Source organism: Podarcis raffonei, chromosome 17, assembly GCF_027172205.1.
Source record: "Podarcis raffonei isolate rPodRaf1 chromosome 17, rPodRaf1.pri, whole genome shotgun sequence".
Taxonomy (NCBI): domain Eukaryota; kingdom Metazoa; phylum Chordata; class Lepidosauria; order Squamata; family Lacertidae; genus Podarcis; species Podarcis raffonei.
The window spans coordinates 30,604,223-30,629,014 of record NC_070618.1 but is presented as its reverse complement, the minus strand read 5'-3'; the positions used below and the strand labels follow the sequence as shown (position 1 = coordinate 30,629,014).

At 45.4% G+C, this 24,792-nt stretch overlaps 2 protein-coding genes across 4 annotated transcripts in view; both read right to left on the bottom strand.

Moving 5' to 3' along the window:
* LOC128404774 (alpha-2-macroglobulin-like protein 1) overlaps positions 1 to 18,863 on the bottom strand; it is a 129,122-nt gene extending 110,259 nt beyond the window's left edge. Inside the window, exons 1-11 of one of the 2 annotated variants that reach the window (XM_053370678.1) lie at positions 18,692 to 18,863; positions 16,594 to 16,777; positions 13,675 to 13,722; positions 13,131 to 13,275; positions 12,738 to 12,790; positions 11,409 to 11,429; positions 8,344 to 8,506; positions 5,690 to 5,774; positions 3,587 to 3,713; positions 3,334 to 3,448; positions 614 to 723 (exon numbers count right to left, since the gene is read on the bottom strand). In XM_053370678.1, coding sequence (XP_053226653.1) covers positions 614 to 723; positions 3,334 to 3,448; positions 3,587 to 3,713; positions 5,690 to 5,774; positions 8,344 to 8,506; positions 11,409 to 11,429; positions 12,738 to 12,790; positions 13,131 to 13,275; positions 13,675 to 13,722; positions 16,594 to 16,777; positions 18,692 to 18,759 — 1,119 coding nt within the window. In that variant the 5' untranslated portion in view covers positions 18,760 to 18,863. The remainder of the gene's footprint in view (positions 1 to 613; positions 724 to 3,333; positions 3,449 to 3,586; positions 3,714 to 5,689; positions 5,775 to 8,343; positions 8,507 to 11,408; positions 11,430 to 12,737; positions 12,791 to 13,130; positions 13,276 to 13,674; positions 13,723 to 16,593; positions 16,778 to 18,691) is intronic. The other variant, XM_053370677.1, reaches the window with a different exon arrangement.
* A 1,708-nt stretch (positions 18,864 to 20,571) lies between these two features.
* Positions 20,572 to 24,792, bottom strand: part of A2ML1 (alpha-2-macroglobulin like 1) — a 50,728-nt gene continuing 46,507 nt past the window's right edge. For both annotated transcript variants that reach the window (XM_053370675.1, XM_053370676.1), the window contains 4 exons: positions 23,086 to 23,154; positions 22,157 to 22,259; positions 21,248 to 21,289; positions 20,572 to 20,741 (listed from right to left, as the gene is read on the bottom strand). In XM_053370675.1, the coding sequence (XP_053226650.1) occupies positions 21,249 to 21,289; positions 22,157 to 22,259; positions 23,086 to 23,154 (213 nt within the window). In that variant the 3' untranslated portion in view covers positions 20,572 to 20,741; position 21,248. The remainder of the gene's footprint in view (positions 20,742 to 21,247; positions 21,290 to 22,156; positions 22,260 to 23,085; positions 23,155 to 24,792) is intronic.

Sequence of the window (24,792 nt, the reverse complement as noted above, 5' to 3'; positions counted from 1 at the left end):
TAGTCTTCTCTGATGGCAATTAGGTGGGCTATAAGAAGTAACTGGATTTACTGAAACAACTTTCCTCTTTCTTAAATTGGACAAAATATAAATATAATTTGTTAAAAGAGGCTCTTTCAAGTAAAGTTGAATTTAATATATAATTAAGTCTGCAGTCCTGTATGCTGTTGCTGGAAAGTCAGTCCCATTTAACTCAGTGAGGGTGACCTCCAAGCAGACAGATACAGTTTTGCATACTAGGAGGATCTATGAACTAGGTATGCATGCACACCAAAGGCAGAAGTCTCTTCACAGAAACAAAAGAGTGGTCTTGGTTCAGAACATTTTCTATAATTTACATCTGACAAATGCTCCTAAATTACATGGCTTTTGGTCATGTAAGCTTGAATATAGAAATTAGCATTTAAACGTCTCTGGACACCCTCCCAGGTGAAAAATTTGTTTATTTCCTTATCTCTTTGCTGCCCCCACTCTTCAAACCTTGAGCATCACCTTTAAAAACATCCTCTCCCCAACCTTCCAATCAGATATTGAGCTATTTTACGCGACTGAGCTGTCTCATCAGCTGTCTGGCTGAGAGAGAGATTGGGCAAAGCTGTATTTAGGACCTCACCTTTCCAGTGTATGGAAATCCATGCTTATAGAATGGATTGAGATTTAGGAACTGCACGCTTGCTACTCTGGCGACAACAGAGAAGCTACCGGTTCCTGCGACTTTCACTCCTGAAAAAGAGAGGTGACATCCTGACTCAGCGCAGCTGTGGGAAGTGTGTGACACCCACCCACCCACACACACCAGGGAGGAGTAGCAGCATTGTATATAAAGGATGTGTACACTTGTGAAGAAATCTATGGCCTGGAGCATGAAAAGCAGTTTGACAGTATATGGGTAAAAATTGTAGGAGAGAGAAACAACAGTGACCTTACTGTCACTGTTCTTGCAGGAGGAGACTGAGAGGAGATATGATGGCCATCTTCAAATACAGTGGTACCTTGGGTTAAGAACTTAATTCGTTCTGGAGGTCTGTTCTTAACCTGAAACTGTTCTTAACCTGAGGTACCGCTTTAGCTAATGGGGCTTCCCGCTGCATCGCTGCTGCGCAATTTCTGTTCTCATCCTGAAGCAAAGTTCTTAACCCGAGGTACTATTTCTGGGTTAGCGGAGTCTGTAACCTGAAGTGTCTGTAATCTGATGTGTCTGTAATCTGAGGTACCACTGTATCTTAAGGGCCGTCACATGGAGGAGGGAGCATGCTTGTTTTCTCCTGCTCTGGAGGGTAGGACTCGAACCAATGGCTTCAAGTTGCAAGAAAGTAGATACCAACTAAACACTTGGAAAAACTTTGCGTGGACAGGCGGAGTCCCCAGGTCCCGAGCAGCCCCCCCCGTCATGTGGAATAACGACTCAAGACAACGTGCTATGGGATTAAATTGGCCACAACTTTATTAAATTTCAAATGTGGGTAGGCCTTGGCTCAGGCATTGGGCGTTCTCCCTCCCCAGCAGTGGCGTAGCGTGGGTTGTCAGCACCCGGGGCAAGGCAAGTAATTTGCGCCCCCTAACCCGTGGATTTGCGCCCCCTAACCCGTGGATTTGCGCCCCCTAACCCGTGGATTTGCCCTAACCCCAGATGTTGCGCCCGGTGCGGCCGGCCCCCCTTGCACCCCCCACGCTACGCCACTGCTCCCCAGTCCCCAGCCGGGGACCTAGGGAGCATCAGGGTTATCCAGTGTGTGGGGGGGGGGCATGCGCCGCAGGGGAGAGCAATGACAACCTTTCAGCGTACGGTCAAAGCCTCCCTTCAGAAACCCCCTTAACGGGGAACCCTGGTATCGCCACCGCAAAGAGGAAGATGGGCAAAAGGATTCCACCCAAGGCCTGATACTGCCAAAGTTGTGACGTTTTGCTACGGGAAAGGCGAAACCTGCCAATGCAGAGAAATTCCTTTCCGGCCCTTTGACAGAGACCTTAACGTAGCAGCGCCTGCACACCTGTAAGAAAAGTTAACCTGCAAAATAAGGCATTAACTGAGGGTGGGTAGGGTGGGAGAAGCTCTGGAGCCAAGTGAGGATTCCCAGGTAAGATCCTCCCTCTATTGTGTGGGCAGGTAATCCCTCCCCCACCTGGCCTAATCTCCTTGGCAACGCTTCCCCCAGGTGGGATTGGACAACTGACTGGGGTAGGCGGAGACCTCCAGGTATCCCACCTGAGGGAAGGCAAAGCCAAGCCTATGCTGAATGGAGCCGCTCCAGATCCAGGGGCTGCGCGCGTCCACGCAAAGGTCGCCCCCCCCCCGTTTTATGCGGGGAGCGGTCATTCTGACAGTACGAGCTGTTCAGCTGTGGAACAGACTCCCACGAGAGGTGGTGGATTCTCCTTCCTTGAAGGTTTTTAAATAGAGGTTGGATGGCCATCTGTCATGCATGCTTTATCTGAGATTCCTCCATTACAGGGGGTTGGACTAGATGACCGTTGGTGTCCCTTCCAACTTTAAGATTCTATGATTATTATTATATTACTGTTTTTACCTCACCCATCCGACTGGGTTGCCCTAGCCACTCTGGGCAGCTTCCAACATATATAAAAACACAATTAAACATTTTAAAACTTCCCCATTCAGGGCTGCCTTCAGATGGCTCGAGAGTTGGATAGCTCCATACCCTCCAACACTTCTCCAATGAATATAGGGATGTCCTAAGGAAAAGCAGGACATTCTGGGATCAAATCAGAAACTGGGACGACGTCTGTAAATCTGGGACTGTTCCTGGAAAACAGGGACACTTGAAGGATCTGAGGCCCTGAAAATGCACCAAACAGAAGCAATGCCCACCTCCCCCAAATCTACTGTTTAAAAACTGTAAAAATGTCATGAAAGTAGAAAGGGAGAAAGAGAAGATCAAACAAGAGTATGAGGTCTAAAGGAAGGTTAAAGGTAAAGGTAAAGGTACCTCTGACCATTAGGTCCAGTTGTGGCTGACTCTGGGGTTGCGGCACTCATCTTGCTTTATTGGCCGAGGGAGCCAGTGTACAGTTTCCAGGTCATGTGGCCAGCATGACGAAGCCGCTTCTGGCGAACCAGAGCAGCGCACGGAAACACCGTGTACCTTCGCGCCAGAGCGGTACCTATTTATCTATTTGCACTTTGACGTGCTTTCGAACTGCTAGGTTGGCAGGAGCTGGGACCGAGCAACAGGAGCTCACCCCGTCGCGGGGATTCGAACCACCAACCTTCTGATCGGCAAGTCCTAGGCTCTGTGGTTTAACCCACAGCGCCACCCGCATCCCAAAGGAAGGTTACTAAACATCAAAACTTCTATTTCCCCATTTCTGTACCTGTTCCTTCTTCTTCAAATTCCGCAGAAAGCTGAACAAAATCCGTATAGCCTCTCTCAGGCAGCTTTAAATCGGTTGCATTAATTGTGAAAGAAACATAACCATTCTTGTCTGTCTGAGGAAACAGAGATGAAAAATTATATTTGGAGGCAAAGGCAGCTGGTTAAGGACTCTCATTTTAGAGCCAAGGGCAGCAGAATAGCATTTCAGGGCAGGAGTATGGCCAGTCGTCCCAGCCCTTCAGTTAGCTTACCTGGCCTGTGTAGTGCATTTGAATTGCATCGAGTTGTCTCACTGGCGTATCGTAAAAAAAGTAAAATGATACGTCTCGAGTTACATGTAGGTCTACTTTCCCACGAACAAGCTTCCCATATGTGTACCTGCAGCAGAAGGTGGGAGAACAGTATCATAAAGTAAACCCCCTAAAGCAAACAGTCAGCTTTAATTTGTCTGGGTGGTGGTGGAAATGGAGCTGGTAGCACCAAAAAAACAGAGAGACTTCTTGATTGAACAGTTTATGGTAGGAAAATCACTTTAGGGTGTGCTGTTCACATTACTGCCTTTGAGCACAGCAAAGTTGTGGTACTCCAGCACTTTCCTCCCAGCTGTTCACATAAACACACCTCAAACAGTGTGAGATTTGTTTCTGCTTGTGTAACACACTATGGACATTGACAGGGCAGGGATGTCTTTATCCCATGGGTAGGCAAACCAAGGGCCGCAGGCCAGATCAGGCCCAATTGCCCTTTTGGATTCGGCCCGTGGACGGTCCAGGAATCGCCACGTGGATTGCCAGCACGGGCGTTCTCTCCCTCTCCCTCACACAGCGGCAGCAGCGGCGCCTCCTCCCTCCCTCCTCCTGGCTTCGTCTTGCCCTGCCTAGAGGAGGAAGGGGCACAAAACAAATGAAATACCGTGAAAATCCCTGAAATGAGAAGTAATCGACTAGAAATATTGTCTTATGGAAATAAACTAAATAATAAAAATCAAAAACTTTAAGGGAAAAAATAGAAAAACCTAAAATTGAACAAAGCCTTAACGGGATCGATTTCTAGTCGATTACTTCTCGTTTCAGGGATTTTCATGGTATTTCATTTGTTTTGTGCAATTTCTCGGTTCCGTGACTGTCTTTTTTCTACCAGAGGAGAAAGGGGGCTGGGCTTGTTGGTGCCAGCAGCAGCAGCGCTCGAGCAGCCGCCATTTTAAGCAGCCCCTCTCCGGAGCCCTTTCGCACACCGCTCATCCTCCCTCCGCCATCGCCACCCTGGGCACCCTTGTCGCTCACAAGACACAGGTAAGCAGCCACCGGGGCTCGTGGTGCTCTTCCATCATTTTTTGTCCAACATATAGTCTGGCCCCCCACAAGGTCTGAGGGACAGTGGACTGGCCCCCTGCTGAAAAAGTTTGCTGACCCCTGCTTTATCCCTATAAAAAGGTGTTTTCATGTCTTGGCTACAGATGAGCTAGGAAAGGCTTCAGGGTTTCCAAGCTGAGTTGAGAAACAACACATCAGCCATTTTATCACAGCAAAGCTCATGCATTTTGGATACAGTAAATGAAAGAGTGGACCAGCCTTAGGGAGAGATTTCCCCTGTGAATTCACACTGAAGGAAAGAAGACCTGATCCATAGGTGCCAATTCCCTGGGGCCTTGGGTGTCTGAGCACCCACAAAATTCCCCATGAAGGGCCGGGCACCCACAAATTTTGGTGCCAGGGCCATGCACGCTGCATGGCACCCACAGTCGTGGGGCCAAGCTGGAACTCCTGACCTGATCCCACGCTGTCTGAGAAAAGACTGGAGGCAGGCATGCCAGAACAATCCTTTTATACCACCCAGAGACTTTCTGAAGGGAATGAAAATTTCACTAGTCGTTATAGCTTTTCGACTCCACAGTTGCGGCAGAATCATTCCCAATAATGTTTCACATGCAGATGCAAAGATTACTTGATGGCCTGTTGTGGAGAAATGCAGGAAATGTGGAAAGTATGTGTATGAGGGAGCAGGGAGGGAAGAAGTGGTGCTTGACTTTTTCTGCAAAGTGACAGGAAAGGAAACGAAGCTTTCTGGACAGACAGACAAACAAAAAACTAGACCATAATTGATAGGTCACTGGAAGGGAAAGAGAGAAAAAGGTGAAAGGAAAGAAGCCGGACTGGAACAAAACAGATTTGCTTTACCAAATACCTCAGGTGCTTGGAATATCCTTTTTTCGTCTGCAATTTAGTCCTCCAGGAACAGAGCAAGGGAAAAGGACACAGTTCTGATGCCCGCCTATTCTGTCCTCATTATTGGGGATGAAATATTCTCCATCAACCGTTGGCATGGTCTTTGAGGACACACAAGATTTTGCTCACCTGCCAAGCACTTTGACTTGAACTTCTTCATCTGCTCTGGTGACAAGTTGCGGAAGTTCAAACAGCACTTCAAATTTTGGCAGCACTGCAATGGAGAGGAGGAGGAGGAGAAGAAGAAGAAGAAGAAGAAGAAGAAGAAGAAGAAGAAGAAGAAGAAGAAGAGCAGTAAGGGATGCTTTAAAAAGAAGAAGAAGAAGAAGAATTGGAATAGCAGATTGCTAAAAACACCAAGACCAATAGTTCTGGGGTAATTGCATTTGGATTAAAAGATACGAGAGGAGAACGTTAACTCCAGCAAGTGCTGCTGTCTGGTCAGATTTTGCTTCTGCAGTGTATTTTGATTTTAAAAGCAAATTAACAAAACTCCAAACCAGAAGAGATCCTCTGTATGGATCTTGCATATCATATCTTGCTTGACCCTAAACTGAACTTAAAATGCACACACCTATAGATGTAGGTGCTTTAATTTAGCGGGTGGGTGGAAGGAAAAGGAGGCATTGTTTTGCCTTCCTTCAGGGTCATTTTTTAGCATTATATTATCATAGCCAGCTGGCGATGCAATAAGGTTTTGACCTAACTTTGATCTCCTCGTTTTTCCTCTGTTGCATGTGGGATGGTTGCAAAGTGACAGGTGTCAAATTAGTATGCATTTCTTCACCAACTGTGTTCACTGGGACATTGCATGAGATGCATTTGTGAGCCAGTACAGTGCTTAGAATGTTTGATAAGGACCAAGGACACCAGAGTTGAACCTGCCCCAAACTCCGCCATGGGTGGGTGACTTTGGACCAATTGTCGCCTCTCAGCCTAACCTACCTCACAGGACTATACAGCCATACCTCGGGTTGAATATGCTTCATGTTGAGCGCATTTGAGTTGCACTCCACGGCAACCCAGAAGTAACGGAGTGCGTTACTTCCGGGTTTTGCTGCTCGTGCATGCGCAGATGCTAAAAATGATGTCACGTGCATACACAGAAGCGGCGAAAAGCAACGTGCGCGTGTGCAGACATGCCGTCGCTAGTTACATTTGCTTCTGGATGCGAACAGGGCTCCGGAACGGATCCCATTCGTATCCAGAGATACCACTGTATATGCTACCTTGAGCTCATTGAAGGAAAGGTAGGATATAAATGTAGCGCTCTCTCTCTCTCTCTCTCTCTCTCTCTCTCTCTCTCTCTCTCTCTCTCATCAGCACCTCACATTTCTATCTCCTCCCAGATCTTTTCTCTAGAACATCACTGCTGCATTTTGTTTCAGGAAAGACAGCAACATATTGAAGAGCTAGTAACTTTGCCATTTACAACATCTAGACAGAATTAGCATGGGGAATGAGTGTGTGCACAAGGCAACACAAGCAGGAGCCCCCCTGACCCCCCCTCCACAGTTGTATGGTAAGCCCGCAACTTATGGCGGGGGTTATGTTCCAGTGATCAGCCCCAAACCAAAATCGCATCTAGTCAAAATACATTGGGTTCAATGGTGGGTGGGATCGCCAAAGTCTCCCCCCCCGGACACCTGTCCCCTTTCTGCTCCCCCCCCCATTTTATTTTTTTGCCAAGCACATAAAGCTGGATGTGCAAAAGCTAAATGTGTGTAAGTTGCAGGCTTACTGTACAGGCACGAGTCTTTTCTGCATGAGTCTTTTCATGAGTCTTTTATGACCTAATGGCCAATTTGTAGAGATCCCTGCTGTTGTGTTTGCCTTCTGCATTTTGAAAAGCTGAAAACGGCAGCATTGAAAGGGACTTCACCGCAGGCAAATCTCTCTTCCTTTCAAAAGCGCCGAGTTCACGCACATTGGAAGGAAGCCATGAGGCCTGATGTGGCCCTCCACCAGCATGGGGAGGCCAGGCGGGGCCTGCTACCACAGCAGATGGCCCCATGTATATGGGCAATCTATCCGGAAGATATTTGTATTCTGAGGAGATGCTGATATGGATGACGTTATGGGCGCCCTGCCAGCCAGCTGTTGACCTTTCTTCCAAGTAGCTTCTAATTTCTGCCACACATCTCGGAGAGCAGTCAGCAAAACCCATCCAAGCCCTGCTACTGCCTTTTGCCCTGCTTTCTCTCCCATTCCTGCTGCCTCCAAGCATTTAAGCATGGCATTAGGAATTGGCCCTCCAAACTCAGCTATCTCGGCTTCCCAAGACACCGGCGGGGTTAGCTGGTTCAAGACTTGAGCCACTGGCCCCCAAGCATCTGTGCTAGGCCAACCACAGATGTGGCTCTGACTACCCTTTCCTTGCTTAGAGTAATTTCTTCTCCCCCAAAAGGGCATTACTTCTGAATCCTGCCAACATGGGGCCTTCCGCCACAGCAGGGAGGGACGATGGGGCCCTCTGCTGCTATGGGGAGGCCCGACGGGGCTCAGCCACTCAAGATTGGAAGGACTTAGGCCCATTCCCACATACTTTGGGGTAGGGCTGAGCTGTCCTCAGCCCCATAGACTTGGAACCTAACAATAACAATAACAATTTATTATTTATATGCTACCCATCTGACTGGGTTGCCCCAGCCACTCTGGGCGTCTCCCCACAAAGTATTAAAAGCACAACAAAACATCAACCATTAAAAACTTCCCTGAACATATGCTTCCTTTTATTCTTAGAACGATTCTCACAAGCCATGTGGTCTTCCCCAGAAACTTACCATATTCCTCCACAGTGAATACTTTCCTATTTCTGTAGTCTTCTCCCATTTTGAAGGTGTACGATCCCAGGGCCGCTTCCGAGGCCAGAGGGAAAGACAGATCCACAATGCCATGGTGAGGCTTCACGTCTACCCATTGGCCTATTCGGTTCCCATTAGGATCCTGGGATAAGACCAAAAGGACTGTGAGGTTCGTTCGCTTGGCTGCAGCAATAGCAATGTTCACATAACCAGATGAACCACATCCTGAAGGAGGCTGGGTTATCCCAAGAAATGCTCTTGCCTGAGCTCCCGTCCCTGCAAACCGTGAGCAGGAGCTGACTAGACTGGCAGTACAGTCATACCTTTGTTCTCGTACAGAATCCGTTCCAGAAGTCCGTTTGACTTCCGGAAATGTTTGAAAACCAAAGTGCATCTTCTGATTGGCTGCAGGAGCTTCCTGCACTCAACTGGAAGCTGCAGAAGCTGTGGCGGACTTTTGGGTTCCAAAGAATGTTCGCAAACTGGAACACTCACTTCTGGGATTGCAGCATTTGAGAGCCAAAACGTTTGAGTTGCAAGGCATTCGACAACCAAGGTATGACTGTAGAGTCAACAAAGATGACAGGACAGTCCTCTATGGCAGCAGTCTTCAACTTTTTCCAACCTGAGACCCACCTTAGTCCTAAGCTGCATTTGGGGTAGGGATAAAGGAATCCTCTCAGTTTCTAACTTTCCCCGATCTTTAGTTAGTTCTTGACATTTTCACATTAGATGGTGGGGATGATTTTAAAGCCCTTGTGGAAATTTATCAGCATCTTGGTGCAAGTTTCTCCACACATGCACACTTTGGCAAAGCAATTTCTCCTAACGGAATGGATTTGTCTCCATTTGCACCCTTTAGCGTAGCCCAGGGGTGCCAGAGAGAGGCAGCTGCCCCCATCAATAAAAATAAATAAAAATGCATAGCTCAGTTTCTTCCCTCCCCTAACAAAAATCCTGGCTACACCCATGTCTGCACCATATACTTGTTGCACAAAATTGGGGGGGGGTGGCCTTTACGGCCCAACTCCCCAAGGGGCTCAGAGTCCCCTAAGTCCAGAGAAGAAGGCATGGAGGCTATAACCAGTAGAAGAAAAGCAAGGCAGATATTTATTTTTTCTGTTGCAATGGAGTCCCCCTACCCCTGTATAACACATTCAAAACAGTATCATGCCACTATGGCTTCTCCCAAGGAATCCTGGGAACCGTCATTTGTTAAGGGTGCTGAGAGTCCTTATGAGATCCCCTTATTTCCCTCTCAGAGCTACCATTCCCAGAGTCATTTAGCAGGCAATCTCTCTTCCCAGGAGACACTCTCTTCCATCCTCGTCTTGCAGCCAAAAGAGACAGATTTATTTCTCTTCCCTTCTGCCTTGGTCCCTCCCCTTCCTCCTGCTGCCACAGCTGAATTCACGCTAATAATATGCATGTATGATGCAGGTGCGCTGCATTTCAAATGACGCTTCCACGCTTACCAATGGAATCTTCCCTTGAAAACCAAAAAGCGGCTTTGGGGAGGTGTTTTCTTTTATTAGAACTTGGCAGGGTGACAAAGTTAAATCCCCCGCTCCCTGCCTCCATCCTCACAGTCCTGAGGCTGCCATTTATATAGTAAAAATGTACATTTTGATTGCATTCAGGCAATTAACATCACATTTAGTTTGCAATAGTTTGGGGGCCAATTCAGAAAGGCAATTGGCATCTTCTTGTGGCGCTTCTCATATTGCTTTAGCAGTTGCTGGCGGGTGTTGGGGTGAATGCAGGCAACCGTTGACCAAATAGTTATTAACATTTACCACAGTGGGGGCATATAACCTTCTGTTGAGTCTTACGACAGGTTGAGGATAATTCCACTATTGGATTGCATCCCATGAACAGGAGAATGCAGTAGTACAGGTGTATGACTCAGTTCTCATAATTTGGCAGGGAAATATAGACAACTGGCTTATCATGTGGATATCTATGCATGGTGATGTCAGGGACTGGACTGAGGAGGAATGGTGGGGATCGCCTCCCCTTCCTGAACTGTTATGTACTGAAGTTCTCACCCTGGGCCAGCAGGGGTATACTGTAGATAGTTATGCAAATGAAGGATCGAAAGTGACGTTCAGTGATTGGATAGTTTTAGAAAGTTGCTACAGTAACGTTGTACTAGAGCTCTATATAAGCAGGCTGACTGAGCCCTTCAGCTCAGTTCTGTTCTGGCCTCTGAATAAACAAGAGCTGTTTGAAGAATCGCTGTGTCGTCTGATATGTTCACCCACAACGTAACATGAACGTTCCCGAGAAGAGAAGGACAGTACAGATTTGCAACAGTGGTTTGTGGAAGGGCATAGTTCAGAGGCTGCACAGGGGAGAAGCTGGGAAATATTGGGAGAGGAACAGCAGGAAGATGAAGAAGCACAGGGGAGAGACAGCTGACAGACTCAGTGTCTTTGGAAAGCATTCCTGACTCCCCTTCTCCCAGGACCTGGCGTGCATTGAGAGTAGTAGAACAGAAAGCTCAGAGGCAGAAAGCACAGGTCAGCCAGAGCAGGGATGACGTAGGATAAGGGAGACTGAGGGGGTGGGACTTGGAGCAACACCATTATCTAAGAAAGACCGTATTCCTGCATCTCTCTCTCTGTGAATATTGACTAAACTACTTGGTAAGAACTCTTCTTGTTTATCTGCTTCTTGACTGCCACCGTGGGAGGAATAGGATTCCCTGTAGCCTAACAGGTGGTAAGTACTTAATAAATGGCAATATTCATAGAAAGGGGCAGCTTAGACCTACATTTCACACCCACTGCTCTTTGATGGTATGCCTACTTAAGTTCAAGCCCAAAGCAAATCTATTTTAACAAGAGCAACTCACAGAAGGGACCATTGGGGTTGTTTTCCCTGTCCAGCAGCTTCTTCAAGCCAAAACTATAGTTCCTAGGTTTACAATTGCAACCACATTACTTTAAATGTGTAGTGTAGACATGCCCTGATGTTCGAGTGGTCTCAAAGGACAGGATGGGAACAAAAGGAAAACATCACGACCAATCCTAGTTACTTACTCTCAGCTCTAGCAAAGGGATCTGCAGATGACAAGAGAGAGGGACAACGTCAGTGTCAATGAGAAACAGAGCAGCTTCCAAGCCCCCCAGCATTCTGTAAAACCAGCCAAGGAAATGACAGTTCTGTCCTGCCTGCACTCTCGAACTGACATTACTAGCAGCGTGATAAGATAGCAATTGCAACCCATCTGTGGGCTATAGGAAATGAAGCTGGGTCAGCTGTTTGCCTTGCTTGCCAATCTTCTGCCATAGAATCAGAATTCTAGTATTCCAATTCTAGAATTGGAAGGGACCCTAAGGGTCATCTAGGGTCACCTGCAATGGAAGAATCTCAGCTAAAGCATCCATAAGAGATGGCCATCCAAACTCTGCTTAAAAACCTCCAAGGAAGGAGAGTCCACCACCGCCCAAGGGAGACCGTACCTGCCCCTACAGACCTACATATGTGGGAACATCTGTTCTAGCCCCAGCCCCCATCATGCTGATATTGATCATGTGACCACTAGAGGGCATGTAATGAAAGGGTTCTGGTTGGTGGATGCACCATACAAGTCCCACTATCCGAACTCAGGAAATCGTTTTTTAGGCAAGCGTTCATATAACAAGTTGACGATTTGATTCCTATGGGGAAATTTCCAATGCGTGAAATATTGACCCCAAAATGAAAGGGGGAAATAGGAAAACCCTTGGAAACCTTGCAAAAGATAAAGAAGGAGGGGGGGAACCTTTGCCCTTCCTTCCACCATGGTTTATGGTGAAACGGCTGTTGTGAATCAGCAAAACACAAAAATGTAAGGCTTGTTTAAGGCTGCTTACGTTATTTGTTTACAGCACCACACGCAGGTCTGGCTGTTCAGATCTCTCAGGGGTGGCCAACTCTCAAGAGACTGCGATCTACTCACAGATTTTTTAGGGAGGAGGAAAGCCTCATTTTTGGCAGGGTGCAGGGCAAAAATGTTGACCTTGTTTTAGCTTTTTTGGGGGTACCAGTGATCTACCACAGAAATCCAGTGATCACAATCTACCTGTTGGATGTCGATATCTGAGATATCTGAATCTGCAGTTTGTATAGTGAAGTTTGTGTACTAATTCCTCATGTTTCATCACCACTGCAATGCTCCTCAGTGCATTTTAATACAGAGCTAATGTCCCGCAGAGACTCTGGGCCCAATTCACAAGCGAATGGAAGCATGAAAAACTCCTAAAGTTGTTCCACCACTTGAGAAATAACAAAGTATTTGTCTCTGGGTCCAGTAAGGAGACCTTCCTGGGCTTATGACATTTTGAGGAATTGATAGTCTGTGATGATAATAAGAGACCAATACTTACAGATTTATTGCGGGCCTTAAATCGATCATCAAGCTGCACAATTCGAAGTTTTACTGAAGGGGGAAAACAAACAAACAGAGAGATTATTCGTTTCTGGTTTTTGTTATTGCTCCCACATACTTCCTTCATGTTGTTGCATTTTAAAACCAAGGACTAGATTTCCACCCCCTGCTGAATTAGCAAGGCAAATTGTTGATGTCAACTTATTATTGTATGCAAATCTGTAGAGCACCTGGGCTCTTGAAAGGCACTCGGCTTTGGTTTAATAGCTTAGTTCTTGGAACACTGAGTTTGCTTATTTGATTCCTGTTTGCTGGGAACACCGTTCCATCCCCAAAGATGGGACAGAAGCTACAGTCTTCTTCCTGGTTCCATGGCCACTCCGATACCCACCTCTCTCTCCAGGCTTGTAAAAGGGCTTGTCTAGATCCATCAGGTTAATTGTGGGAGAGCTCTTGACCTGCACCTTCTTGGAGCCCTTAAAGCTTACGCTGTCACCCTGTAGGACTAGGATGTGAACACGGGCCATTTCTCCTTCCTTCACAGTGCCAAAGAGAAAAGCAAAACAGGTTCTAGCAGGAGGACCGAGAACAGAATAGTATTTTGCAGTAGAGAGGGTATGTCTCAAAAACTGCCCCTTGCTCTTCTACCTACTTCGCTCTCCCCTAGGGATCAGGGAGTCAACACCACACACACACACACACTTCCATTTATTACTCCCCCTCCCAATAGATACACATCCCCTTCTCTCTCTTTGCATGTCCATCTTGGTTTTCTCTTTCATCCATGTTCTCTCAGTACAGTTCCACCTCCACCCGCTTCTCTATCCCCTTCTCTTCTCTTCCTCTTAAGTCATTCCCCCCTTCCTCTCTAATTTAAATTCTCCTAGTGCCTAGTGCATGAAAGAAAGGGAATGATTGGGAAATGCAAGACTTACCAATGGAATGTAGTAGCTCTCTGTTTTCCGGGCAACAAAGGCTGGTACCTGAAGAGGGCAAGATGGAGGTGTGGGAATGTTAAGGACAGTAGTAAATGATATACTGAATAAATATTATCCTTCCTTCACTCACGCTAGTGAGTGATGTAGCAGAGCAGATAAAATCCCCCACAATACAGCAGGAAGCTAATTTGCAGATTCGTTTGAATCTCTTTAGTTAAGTAATCCAGTCTGGCTTGCCCAGATGGATTATTTCTGGTGTCCCCTTTTATCCCTCTTAAAAGAATAAAGAGACGAGTCTTTCCTTTAAAAGTAACAAGAAGTTTACTCACATTTTAGTTCACCATTTGATCCCTGAAAGGCAGGCTTTACTTAGTAGTTACATAACAAAGTCTGAGTTTGTCTCATAGGGAGATTGAACTCATGTGCTGCTGGCTGGGAGCCAGCAGACAGCAAAATTACATTAAGAGAACAAAATGGCTGCAGGAGAGCAGCATGGCAGCAAGAGATCAGCAAGCAAGAGATCAGCATCAAGAGAGAGAAAATGGCTGCGAGACTCGGCTCTTTTATGGAGTCAGCCAGGGCCACGCCCACCTCCCAGTTCACATGCAGGGGGAGGATGCTCCAGACCAGTGGAACAGGAAGTTGCACTGACTGGAGTAACATCCCCTGGCCTGTGCTCACTCTAGGGAAATAAGGAGTGTTGCACTTGACTTCCAATGGATTATATCCCATAGGAGGGATGGAAGAAAAGGGATTAAGTAAAGGTAAGAGATTAAAGCAGAAAACATATGAGAAGCATCTGTGAAAACTGGGTAGATTTAACCTATAAAGATGATTTAGTAGAGGAACCATTGCTTCTTACCATGTTGAAACATATCTGGGCATGGGATATATTTTTGCCATAGAGGAGTTTGGCCAGCTAGTCCTGGGCTCAGTTGAGGCCATTGTCTTCATCCATAAACCTATCCCTGCTCCCCACCCCACCATCATTCCTAGACCCATTCCCACACCTGCCTCTTCACCAGCTCCGTCTGGGAATTTTGCTCCAGCTCTAGCTGCTCTCTGTAAAGGATGTGTATTGGACCGCCTGTGTATAAAATGGGAATGCGTATTTTTGCCTGTCTGCTGGTGCCCTGAAGTTCATAAAACCAAGGCATGGGTGTCCACCATTGCTGATGTGCCAAAGTGCACATTTCTCTCTTTCCAAAGACAGGAAATCTGAAAACTTCTCTGAGCAGGTGTTCCAAGGGGAGGAGCACATGATTGACAAGGAAGGTCTAGTGGGAAAAGATAGATACCTAGGAGGTGAGTAGATCAAAGTGGCCTCAGGTAACATGCAGAACTTTTTGTTGAGCTTGGGAGGAAAGGCCTACCTATGAACAAGGAATCCTGCTAAGAGCCTAGTGAATTTAGGGACTCTTTTAAACTAGAGCAAGTGGGTTGCTTTTAACCAATTTTAATTTGTTTTTGCTCCAAAGGGAATATTCCAAGTTTCTGTAATTTCTCTGTAACATTTGCATGTTTTATACTTCATCGCTGCCTGCTGCTCCCATTCATCCTATACACTATTTTCCTGTTCCCGTGTGGTCTTTGATTATTCCAAACACTCTCAACACTTGCAGTTTTACTATCACCCTACCTAAGGAGGCTTCAGAGAGACCCCTGGGAAATTTTGCAGGCTGTTTGGTAAGGGGCAGCCTGGCAAATAATTGATCTCTTAATCTCTTATTGGCAGGGAGTACAAGAGAGGGGCATGCACTATTGTGGCTAGGTATCCCTTCTGCTGGTGGTCCAGGATGTAGGGTGGATTAGACACGGCTGTCCCATTCTCTGACTTTATTTATATTGATATTGTGTTTATATATTGATATTATTTATGCATTTTTATTTGAATGCAAATCATTTGACATAGTTTTTTATTGCACTTATTATGCTTGTATATATTTATGCATTTTTACTTATTTATTGCATTTTATCTATTGTAAAGGACGCGGGTGGTGCTGTGGGTTAAACCACAGAGCCTAGGACTTGCTGATAAAAGGTCGGCGGTTCGAATCCCCACAACAGGGTGAGCTTCCGTTGCTCGGTCCCTGCTCCTGCCAAGCTAGCAGTTCGAAAGCACGCCAGTGCAAGTAGATAAATAGGTACCGCTGCGGCGGGAAGGTAAACGGTGTTTCCGTGCACTGCTCTGGTTCACCAGAAGCGGCTTAGTCATGCTGGCCACATGACCCGGAAGCTGTACGCCGGCTCTCTCGGCGAATAAAGCGAGATGAGCGCCGCAACCCCAGAGTTGGTCACGACTGGACCTAATGGTCAGGGGTCCCTTTACCTTTACCGTATCTATTGTAAACCACTTCGAGATCTTTGGCTAGTAAGTGGTCTACAAATGGAAATAATAATAATAATAATAATAATAATAATAATAATAATAATAATAATAAGGTTATTCCCAGCAGCCTTCACATGGTAGCTCATGACTATGATGCGCAAGCAAGATAATGTGAAACAGACTACACACGTGAAATGGATTTTATATTTATAATATGTAACTGTTTGTAAGGAGGAAAAAGCGGTTGACTGTAAGAGTTGCAAGTGAAGGATAACAACTGGACATTAAATAAGAAATGATGCAGCTACGGGAGGAAATGATCGACATATGTTTGCTACAGGAGCAGGAAACTTGATTTTAAGAAATTGTATTAAATTTAAGTAATTAGGTTTGATTTGTAATAATTTGGAAAATTAATAAAAATAATTTGGAAAACAAAGATAATGTGAAAGAGAGCTCCCTTTGTTGCAGGGGTGTGGCCATGCAGATATCACTGGGCTACAACTTCCATCATCCCTCATCATTATCCATACTGGGGCAGACGGGAGCTGGAAGCCATTGAGTTGCTTGCAATATATGAAACTTGCCTGGAAGCTGGTGCATTCATGGGTCCCTGGTTTCTCCACATCCTTCTCGAGCAGGGTGTGGTTCTGCAACGTCATCTCTAATGTTATTTTCAGGTGGACTGTCTCCGGGAGGTTGCTCAGAAGCACACAGAACTCTTCAGTATCCGGATGGTGAATGACTGCCGGGAAGGTCAATAGATAGTGGCTGCAAGAGAAGAAGAAAGGACCATTGAAGAAGTTGCTCTTGGCCTTTAGAGAAGCAGCTAAAAGGACACTCACCTGTTGCTTTCTGGGGCAGGGATAGTCAGCTGGCAGCCTGCAAATCACATTCATATACCCTTCAGATTTTAATTGGCTTACCCCTCTCTTTGCTATACAAAGAAGCAGCTTGTTACCTGGAATACCCTCATCTGTTTGGGAAATGAGAAGCTACTGTTGGGGGACCCCAAGGGCCCCAAAATGTGATAATGTGGACCCCCGAGTGTGACTGTTAAAAGGGAATTTATAGTATTTAGATCCCATCCTTCCTCCCAAAGGAGCCCAGAACAGCAAACTCATCCATAAAATAATATAGTTTTAAAAACCAGTTTTAAAAAAATCTTCTAAAAGCACTTAACATTTTCTTTAACAGTTAAGAACTTAAAGAAAAAAACTACACATATACAACCACTGACTCTCACAGCTAATAATATCACAGTGGGCAAATCTTTCAGCCACCATATGCCTAGGGAATGTTTTTAGATTCTTCCTGAAGGTTAAGAATGAGCAAGACTAGAGAGGGCATTCCACAAAGTGAGAACCACCACCAAGAGGGAACTTATAGTAGCCTATCGCTTTGAGAAACTGCTGAGAATGCCTTTCACTTTGCAAGCGCCCACTGCACCAATGGGGCAGAGAACAGCTAAAATCCTTATCACGCTAGCACACAAATAAATGGTACAGAGCACAAAGCACAATAAGCGTTTGCAACAGATCATCCAAGGACATGCAGACACTGCAAATGTTGAATGTATCTAGAAATGAATAAAGCTATATGCCAGGATACTAAGGCTGAGCACAAGGTGAAATGTATCTAAATGTATTTTGGCCAGCAACAGCTTGCTTGCTTCTTTGAATGAGGTAATGAGAAATGTTTCTATACTCCGAGTAGGCTCAGGGGGACTGCTATTCTCACTTGTACCATTAACTACTCGTGTTTCTATACAGTGGTACGTCGGGTTACAGACGCTTCAGGTTACAGACGCTTCAGGTTACAGACTCTGCTAACCCAGAAATAGTACTTTGCTTCAGGATGAGAACAGAAATCGCGCTCCGACAGCATGGCGGCAGAGGGAGGCCCCATTAGCTAAAGTGGTGCTTCAGGTTAAGAACAGTTTCAGGTTAAGAATGGAGCTCCAGATCGAATTAAGTTCTTAACCCGAGGTACCACTGTACTCGGACTGCAGACCTAGAACATATATAGATCTATTTATACTGAGGCTGTAGATCTATAAAATCTGTACATTTATCTATGGATCTGTCATCCTAGCATGAGGAATGGATGGTGCACAGCAGCCATGTCAATTTTCCTGTCATGGGTGTTGGGAGGTGGGGTGGTCCGGGAGAGGGGTCCTTGCTGCCTTTGCATGTGGTAGCGGGCAAGGGCTCTGCCTTGTCTGTGAGGGTGAGGCACCCATAAGTGGCACCCCCGAGGTCTGGCAGCAGCCTTGCTCCGAAAAGTAATGGAAAAAGCCCAGTGAAACAATTTGATGATGACATTCCCCAGAAAAAAAAAGAAATCAAAGAATAGCAATTTCATAATAACCACCCAAGACGACAATAATTCTGTTTTTATATGTGCTGGAAGTTGCCTGGAGTGGCTGGGGAAACCCAGCCACATTGGCAGGGTATAAATAATAAAATTATTATTATTATTAAGAAGAGCCCTACTGTGGCAAATCAAAAGCCCCTCCAGACCAGCAGCCTGTTCTCACAGGAGCCAACTACATGCCTGGAAGAAGCACCTGAGCACCACAGCATTCTCTCCAATTGTGATCCCCAGCAAGTGGTATTTAGAGGAATACTCACATCCCACTTAAAAATCTGCCCAGGAAATAGAAATGAAAAATAAACATCTTACGGGTCTGAAATGACTGGAGCTGTGAGTGAGAGCAGAGCCAGGGCCCAGAGGAACATAGCTGCCCCCATAGTTGGAGCTGCGATGGGCAGCAGAGATCTCCGTTGGTGCTCAGAACAGCCAGCGCTGGTGTAGAGACCTAAATAGTCGCCCAGTGATTCCTCTGTTCACCCACGAGGCACATGAACTTAATTTCATCTGAGTCAATATTGACTCTCCTCCTCCTCCTCAGAGTAAACACCATATGTCCCTGAGGCTCCTCCCTTCAGCTCCATGCAGGGAGATGGCTGCGACTGTTCAGATGAAAGAGAGACCACTCACTGCTTGCCAGCCTTCAAGGCAAACTGAGAAGGGATTAGAAATGGTGTGAACCAGAATCTGTTGTCTTTGTCCATGGAGACAAGACTACAGATTGTCTTGTCTTTTCCCAGTAGTGATGTATGGAAGTGAGAGCTGGACCATAAAGAAGGCTGATCACTGAAGAATTGATGCTTTTGAATTATGGTGCTGGAGGAAACTCTTGAGAGTCCTATGGACAGCAAGAAGATCAAAGTGATCCATTCTGAAGGAAATCAGCCCTGAGTGCTCACTGGAAGGACAGATCGTGAAGCTGAGGCTCCAATACTTTGGCCACCCCATGAGAAGAGAAGACTCCCTGGAAAAGATCCTGATGTTGGGAAATATTGAGGGCACAAGGAGAAGGGGACGACAGAGGACAAGATGGTGGGACAGTGTTCTCGAAGCTACCAGTATGAGTTTGACCAAACTGCGGGAGGCAGTGGAAGACAGGAGTGCCTGGCGTGCTCTGGTCCAGGGGGTCACGAAGAGTCAGTCACGACTAAACAACAACATCGAACCAGACTCTAAGGAGGGCCAACCAAATGGCAACACATATATACCCGTTTTCCCAGGCCTACAGTGTTTCTGTGATTTCATCACCCGGAGAGGGAAAAGATATTCAGAAACCAAGAATCATCCTATTGAGATATATGATGTGTTCAATGGCTAGATAGGAATTGGATAACTGTGGGAAATCCTTGGAGGCCTGGGAACCAAAAGGGTAGGGCAATATGTTCATAGAATTGTAGAATTGTAGAGGTGGAAGGTATCTCAAGGGCCATCTAGTCTAACCCCCTCCAATGCAGGAATTTCAGCTAAAGCATCCATGACAGATGGCCAAATGTCCTTCAGACTCCAAAAAAGCTATCCATATTTCCTTTTGGGAGCTTTTTTCTTTTTTTTAAAAAAAAAAGAACTAGAAGATACCCCGGCTTGCAGGTGTGCTACCCAGAACTGATAGAACTTACTTGGCTAAGCAGACAACAACACCTGCACAAGCTCTGCTATCTCCTTTTATTTAGAACTCTTGCAAAATGTGTGCTCAAGATATGGTCTGTGTAGTTTGGATGCAAACCCCCCACTATTTCCCCATCCCCTCTGGGTAGAGAAACCAATAAAGAATGAGTTCAGGCTACGTGGTTTGCATACTGCAAGGACTGGATGTGCTGAATAATAGTTTCAGGCCCCCTCAGCTGGCTTGTTTGTACTCTGCCTCCTGCCAGGAAGGAGGCTGCCAGATGGATTGATTGATTATGACACTGCATGTACGTGTGCCTTGAATGATACGGAATAGATTCAAAGTGAACTTTATACATGCTAAGAAGGACAGGTAAACATGGAGGGAGAGCGATCTGTGGGTCAGTGACTGGCCAGACTACCTATAGTACATTGAGATTGGCATCAGCTATTGAACAGTCAGGGCTCAATAGCTGGCAAGGCTACTAGAACTTAAGTGATGAAGCAATTGTAATTTATAAGGTTTTATATAAACCTGTGGAGGGAATAGTCAACCAAAGGTATCTGATAGAAGAAAGCACCACAGAAGCAATTCAAGTTTCTGTTTATTTTCCGAACTAGAGTTCCATTGCATGGTTCATGTTGTAAAAGACAGAGCCACTTTTCCCCCAAACGGTTCCCAGCTCCTTAAGTTTGGCTCCTCTGAATTCCTTTTCCCCCCCATCCTGTGCCTGTTGCACCATAGGAATTTCTCCATCTAAACCAAGAAGAAGAAAAAGAAATGTAAGTTCTCTTCAATACGGAATCCAGAGTGGGAGATGCAGGAATGGATCCTTTTAGGGCACATAGAAATCACATTTCTTCTCCTGGAATAGAGAGGGGAACATAATAAATCCGGATAGGTTTTCCCTTCTGCCTACTAGTCTGAAGGAAAAGGCCTTATATATCTGTGAAATCTGCATCCACTATATGAAATGCAAATTAGCCTAGGATAAATAAAGAAGTTCATTGTTAGCATCACAGAGCATTATAGACATAGGGGTTGTCCATACCTCCATTTGCCCCACCGATTACCCTCAGGGAAACCTGGTCTTTAGAGCCGAGTCAGAACAAACAGCAATGGAATTTTCTGTGGATTGCTGTTTGTTCCAAATTAGCACTAAAGAGTGGGTTTTCCAGGGGGAAATGGCGGAAAGGCAAAACCACTATATGCACAGAGGCCTAAAGCATAGATGTCTGACTTCAGGCCTATGCATGACTCACCTCAGTAGCAGGGGTCTTCATATTCCACTGTGGATTGTTCATCTGAAAGAAATTAAGGCGGATCATTAAACTCAGCACTGGCCACAATCATGATATCCTCACTTCCTGATGCCTCTCTTCATTCTTCCATAGAACCACAGAATTGTAGAGTTGGAAGAGATCCTGGGGGTCATCTAGTCCAACCCTCTGCAATGCAGAAAGGCACCATAAAGCAACTAGTTGGAGAGACCCATGATAATTCTTGATGGGACAGCATCCTTAGCATTTGCCATTTTACAGCCCATTCACTTAGGTCCTTTTGGAGCTCTTCACAATCTGTTTTTGTTTTAATGACCCTCAACAACTTAGTACCACCAGCAAACTTGGCCATCTCACTTCTAACTCTAGATCGTTCGTGAACAAGTTAAGAACCACAGGTCCCAATACCGAACCTTGGAGGACTGCATTTCCCACATACTTCCAGCAGGAGAACTCTCTATTTTTTCCTACACTCTGCTTCCTGCTACTTTAGCCACTTCCTGAAGCATATTTTTGTTTGAAGATCAGCAGTTTCATATTTGAGTTCTTTGAGAACTCTTGGATGGAGACCACCCAGACCGAAGAATTTGCCGGTTGCTATTCCATCTATTAGGCCTAGAACTTTGTTGGCTTCCCATCAACCATATGATTCCAAACTGGAACTTAGACTTCATAACGTGTGGTCTCCCTAAGCTGAAGGCACCTATGATGGCCCACAATTTTTTGCTGATTTACTGAGACTGTAAATACAGGGTGATTACAGAACGCCTGAAGGCCATAGTACATAGATGGTGGGCTTTATTTGGCTGGACAGGTCACAAGCTGCACAGACTTGTGAGAAACACAATGAATTAAAAATGCTACTATTTTTCAAAATGAGGAATAACCTACCTGGCTGATAATAGTCATAGACTTTGACAGCTGCTGGCTTCAGGTCCTTCACTGGAATGTCTTGGCTCATGGCCAAGGTATACGTTTGCCTCTCCTTTCCTAGCTGAGAAAAAGACTTTGGATGTAAAGAGAAGTTGAGGACAAGGTGCGGCTGAGGTCAACACTAAATGGTTAGGCCATCCTGCAATCACCTCCATCGGAGGTGAAACCGCAGAAACAAATATGCTGGCTACTTAGATAGGATACTTTCTGCACGAGAACAGAAAATCCATGGCTCTAGTTTCAGAGGACATCTGTTTGAATTGTTGTTGTTGTATATTTATTTATTTAGAACCTGCCTTTTTCCTCGACGGAGACTCAAGGTGGCTTACAAATAAAAACAAGATTCACTAAAAACATCATAAAAAACAATTAAACATTAATAGAATAAAAACAGATTTTAAATATAATAGACTACTCCTGCAGTCTGTCCACGCCAGAGCGCGGGGCCAAAAGCCACACATTTTTTTGTTTCCGAGCAGTGCTGTGGGTCAGCTGGCTCACACCAGAGACTGGGAGCAAAAAACAGATGGAAAAGTTACCTTGACCTGCATTTCGCTTCTCTTCTTCCTCCTTCCGTTGTGACACTTTAATGAATTATTAATTAGATCAATAATTAAACTGACAATTTAAACAACTCTCCCTATTAACAGGCCTGGATTGTTCTCATAAGAATGCTGCAAGCAGAAGAGGAAATTCGAGAAAATGCTGTTTACTTGGCAAGCTGGACCTGTTGAAATGCCCTTTTCTGTTACCGTTGGTCTTCTTTTTTGCCTGGCGAGGCGACTTGTGAAGGGGGCCACTACAATGCAGCAGTGCCATTGGCCCAGTTGTGGAATGATGTGTGTGCTTGCCTGTTACAAAGCTGTGCTTCTTTCCCCTGTACTGACCTGGTCCAAGTAGATTGTGAGATGCTCCTCCCCAATCTCGACTCTTTTCACAAGGGGCTGTTGCTTAAGCTGAGGATACAGAATGAAAGAATTGAGGCTTCCTTCCCAACATGCCACCAGTTTTGTCACCAAAGGGAGGTTTCGTGGGTCTTTTATTGCTTGCATTGTTTGAGGAACAACTGGCAAATCTTTGAAAGAAGGGGATCAGGAATTATGTCCCTTGCAAAATCATGTATTTTGATATCCCTCTGCAAGCAATCTGTTCAGACCATGGGTAAGAGGGATCTCTCTCTCTCAGCAGCCCACTAAGTAGAGGAACATGTGAGTATGTGTGTGTGTGTGTGAGAGAGAGAGGATGGCAGGTAGCAGAAAGAAAGTGAGAGAAGAGGAGTCAGAAAAAGAGAAAATGGAAAGCCCCACCCATTTTTGACCCTGTACCAGGCCCAGCCTATTGTTGGCTTCAGTCCTATCTGCAATAAATTGCCCCCTCCTCCTCCTGTTCAATACATTATTTGGAACCTGCTATGAAGGTCGGCGGTTCGAATCCCCGCAACGGGGTGAGCTCCCATTGCTCGGTCCCTGCTCCTGCCAACCTAGCAGTTCGAAAGCATGCCAGTGCAACTAGATAAATAGGTACCGCTCCGGCAGGAAGGTAAACGGCGTTTCCGTGTGCTGCTCTGGTTCTCCAGAAGCGGCTTAGTCATGCTGGCCACATGACCTGGAAGCTGTACGCTGGCTCCCTCGGCCAGTGAAGCGAGATGAGCGCCACAACCCCAGAGTCGGCCATGACTGGACCTAATGGTCAGGGGTCCCTTTACCTTTACCTATGTTCATCGAGAGGGACTTTGTCTTTCTAAACTGATTTCTATCACATAGGGGAGGAAAGAGACAGAGGGATGGAAGGATCTCTCAGTTTTGGTTCTCTCTGTTTCTCATTTTTCCAATCTTAAATTCAGTTCTCACATCTTGCAGCAATTTGCAGATTTTAGAAAAAATAATTAAAAAATCCTCACGAAAATTCACCAGCATTTTGGTACGGATTTCTCCTAATAAACACATTTTACACGAATTTTTGACTCATGTACACATTTTTGCAAGCCGCTTTCGCTGATACAATGCATTTTTTGTATGTTATTTTCAGCAACATCTTCATTTTTAGGCACACTTTTCTGTACAATATGCAGTTTGTAAACTTTGGTTGGAGGGAGAACTGCATCGCAAAATTCAGATGTGCAAATTTTGAAGAACAGCTGATAAAGGAGTTCCTAAGAAGGATAGAGTTTGCAGCTGCAACGGTGTCAATAGAAGACATAACTCATGTACTCCTTGAATGACCTTTTTATAATGACCCTAGAAACAATTACATCCACCCATTGTTAAGATCGCAGGATGTCTCTTGCAAAGACCTGCTTTTTGTTGTCTGATTTAGAGAAGAATATATATTTTAGAACATCCAATTTTCTTGCCAAGGCTTTACAAATTCATGTAATAAAATTTAAAGGGGAAATGGGAAATCATTTATCCTGTAAAGGTCAGGGAGTAGAAATGCAAACCACTATTATTAGTAGCATTCTTGTTATTATTATTTTTATATCTGTAATGGCTGCTCACTAAACACAATAAATTGAACTGAACTGAAGAACAGCTGCCTTCTGGTCCACATATTTTTTTGGGAAAGTGGATATTTAATAGGATTTGATTTTGAAT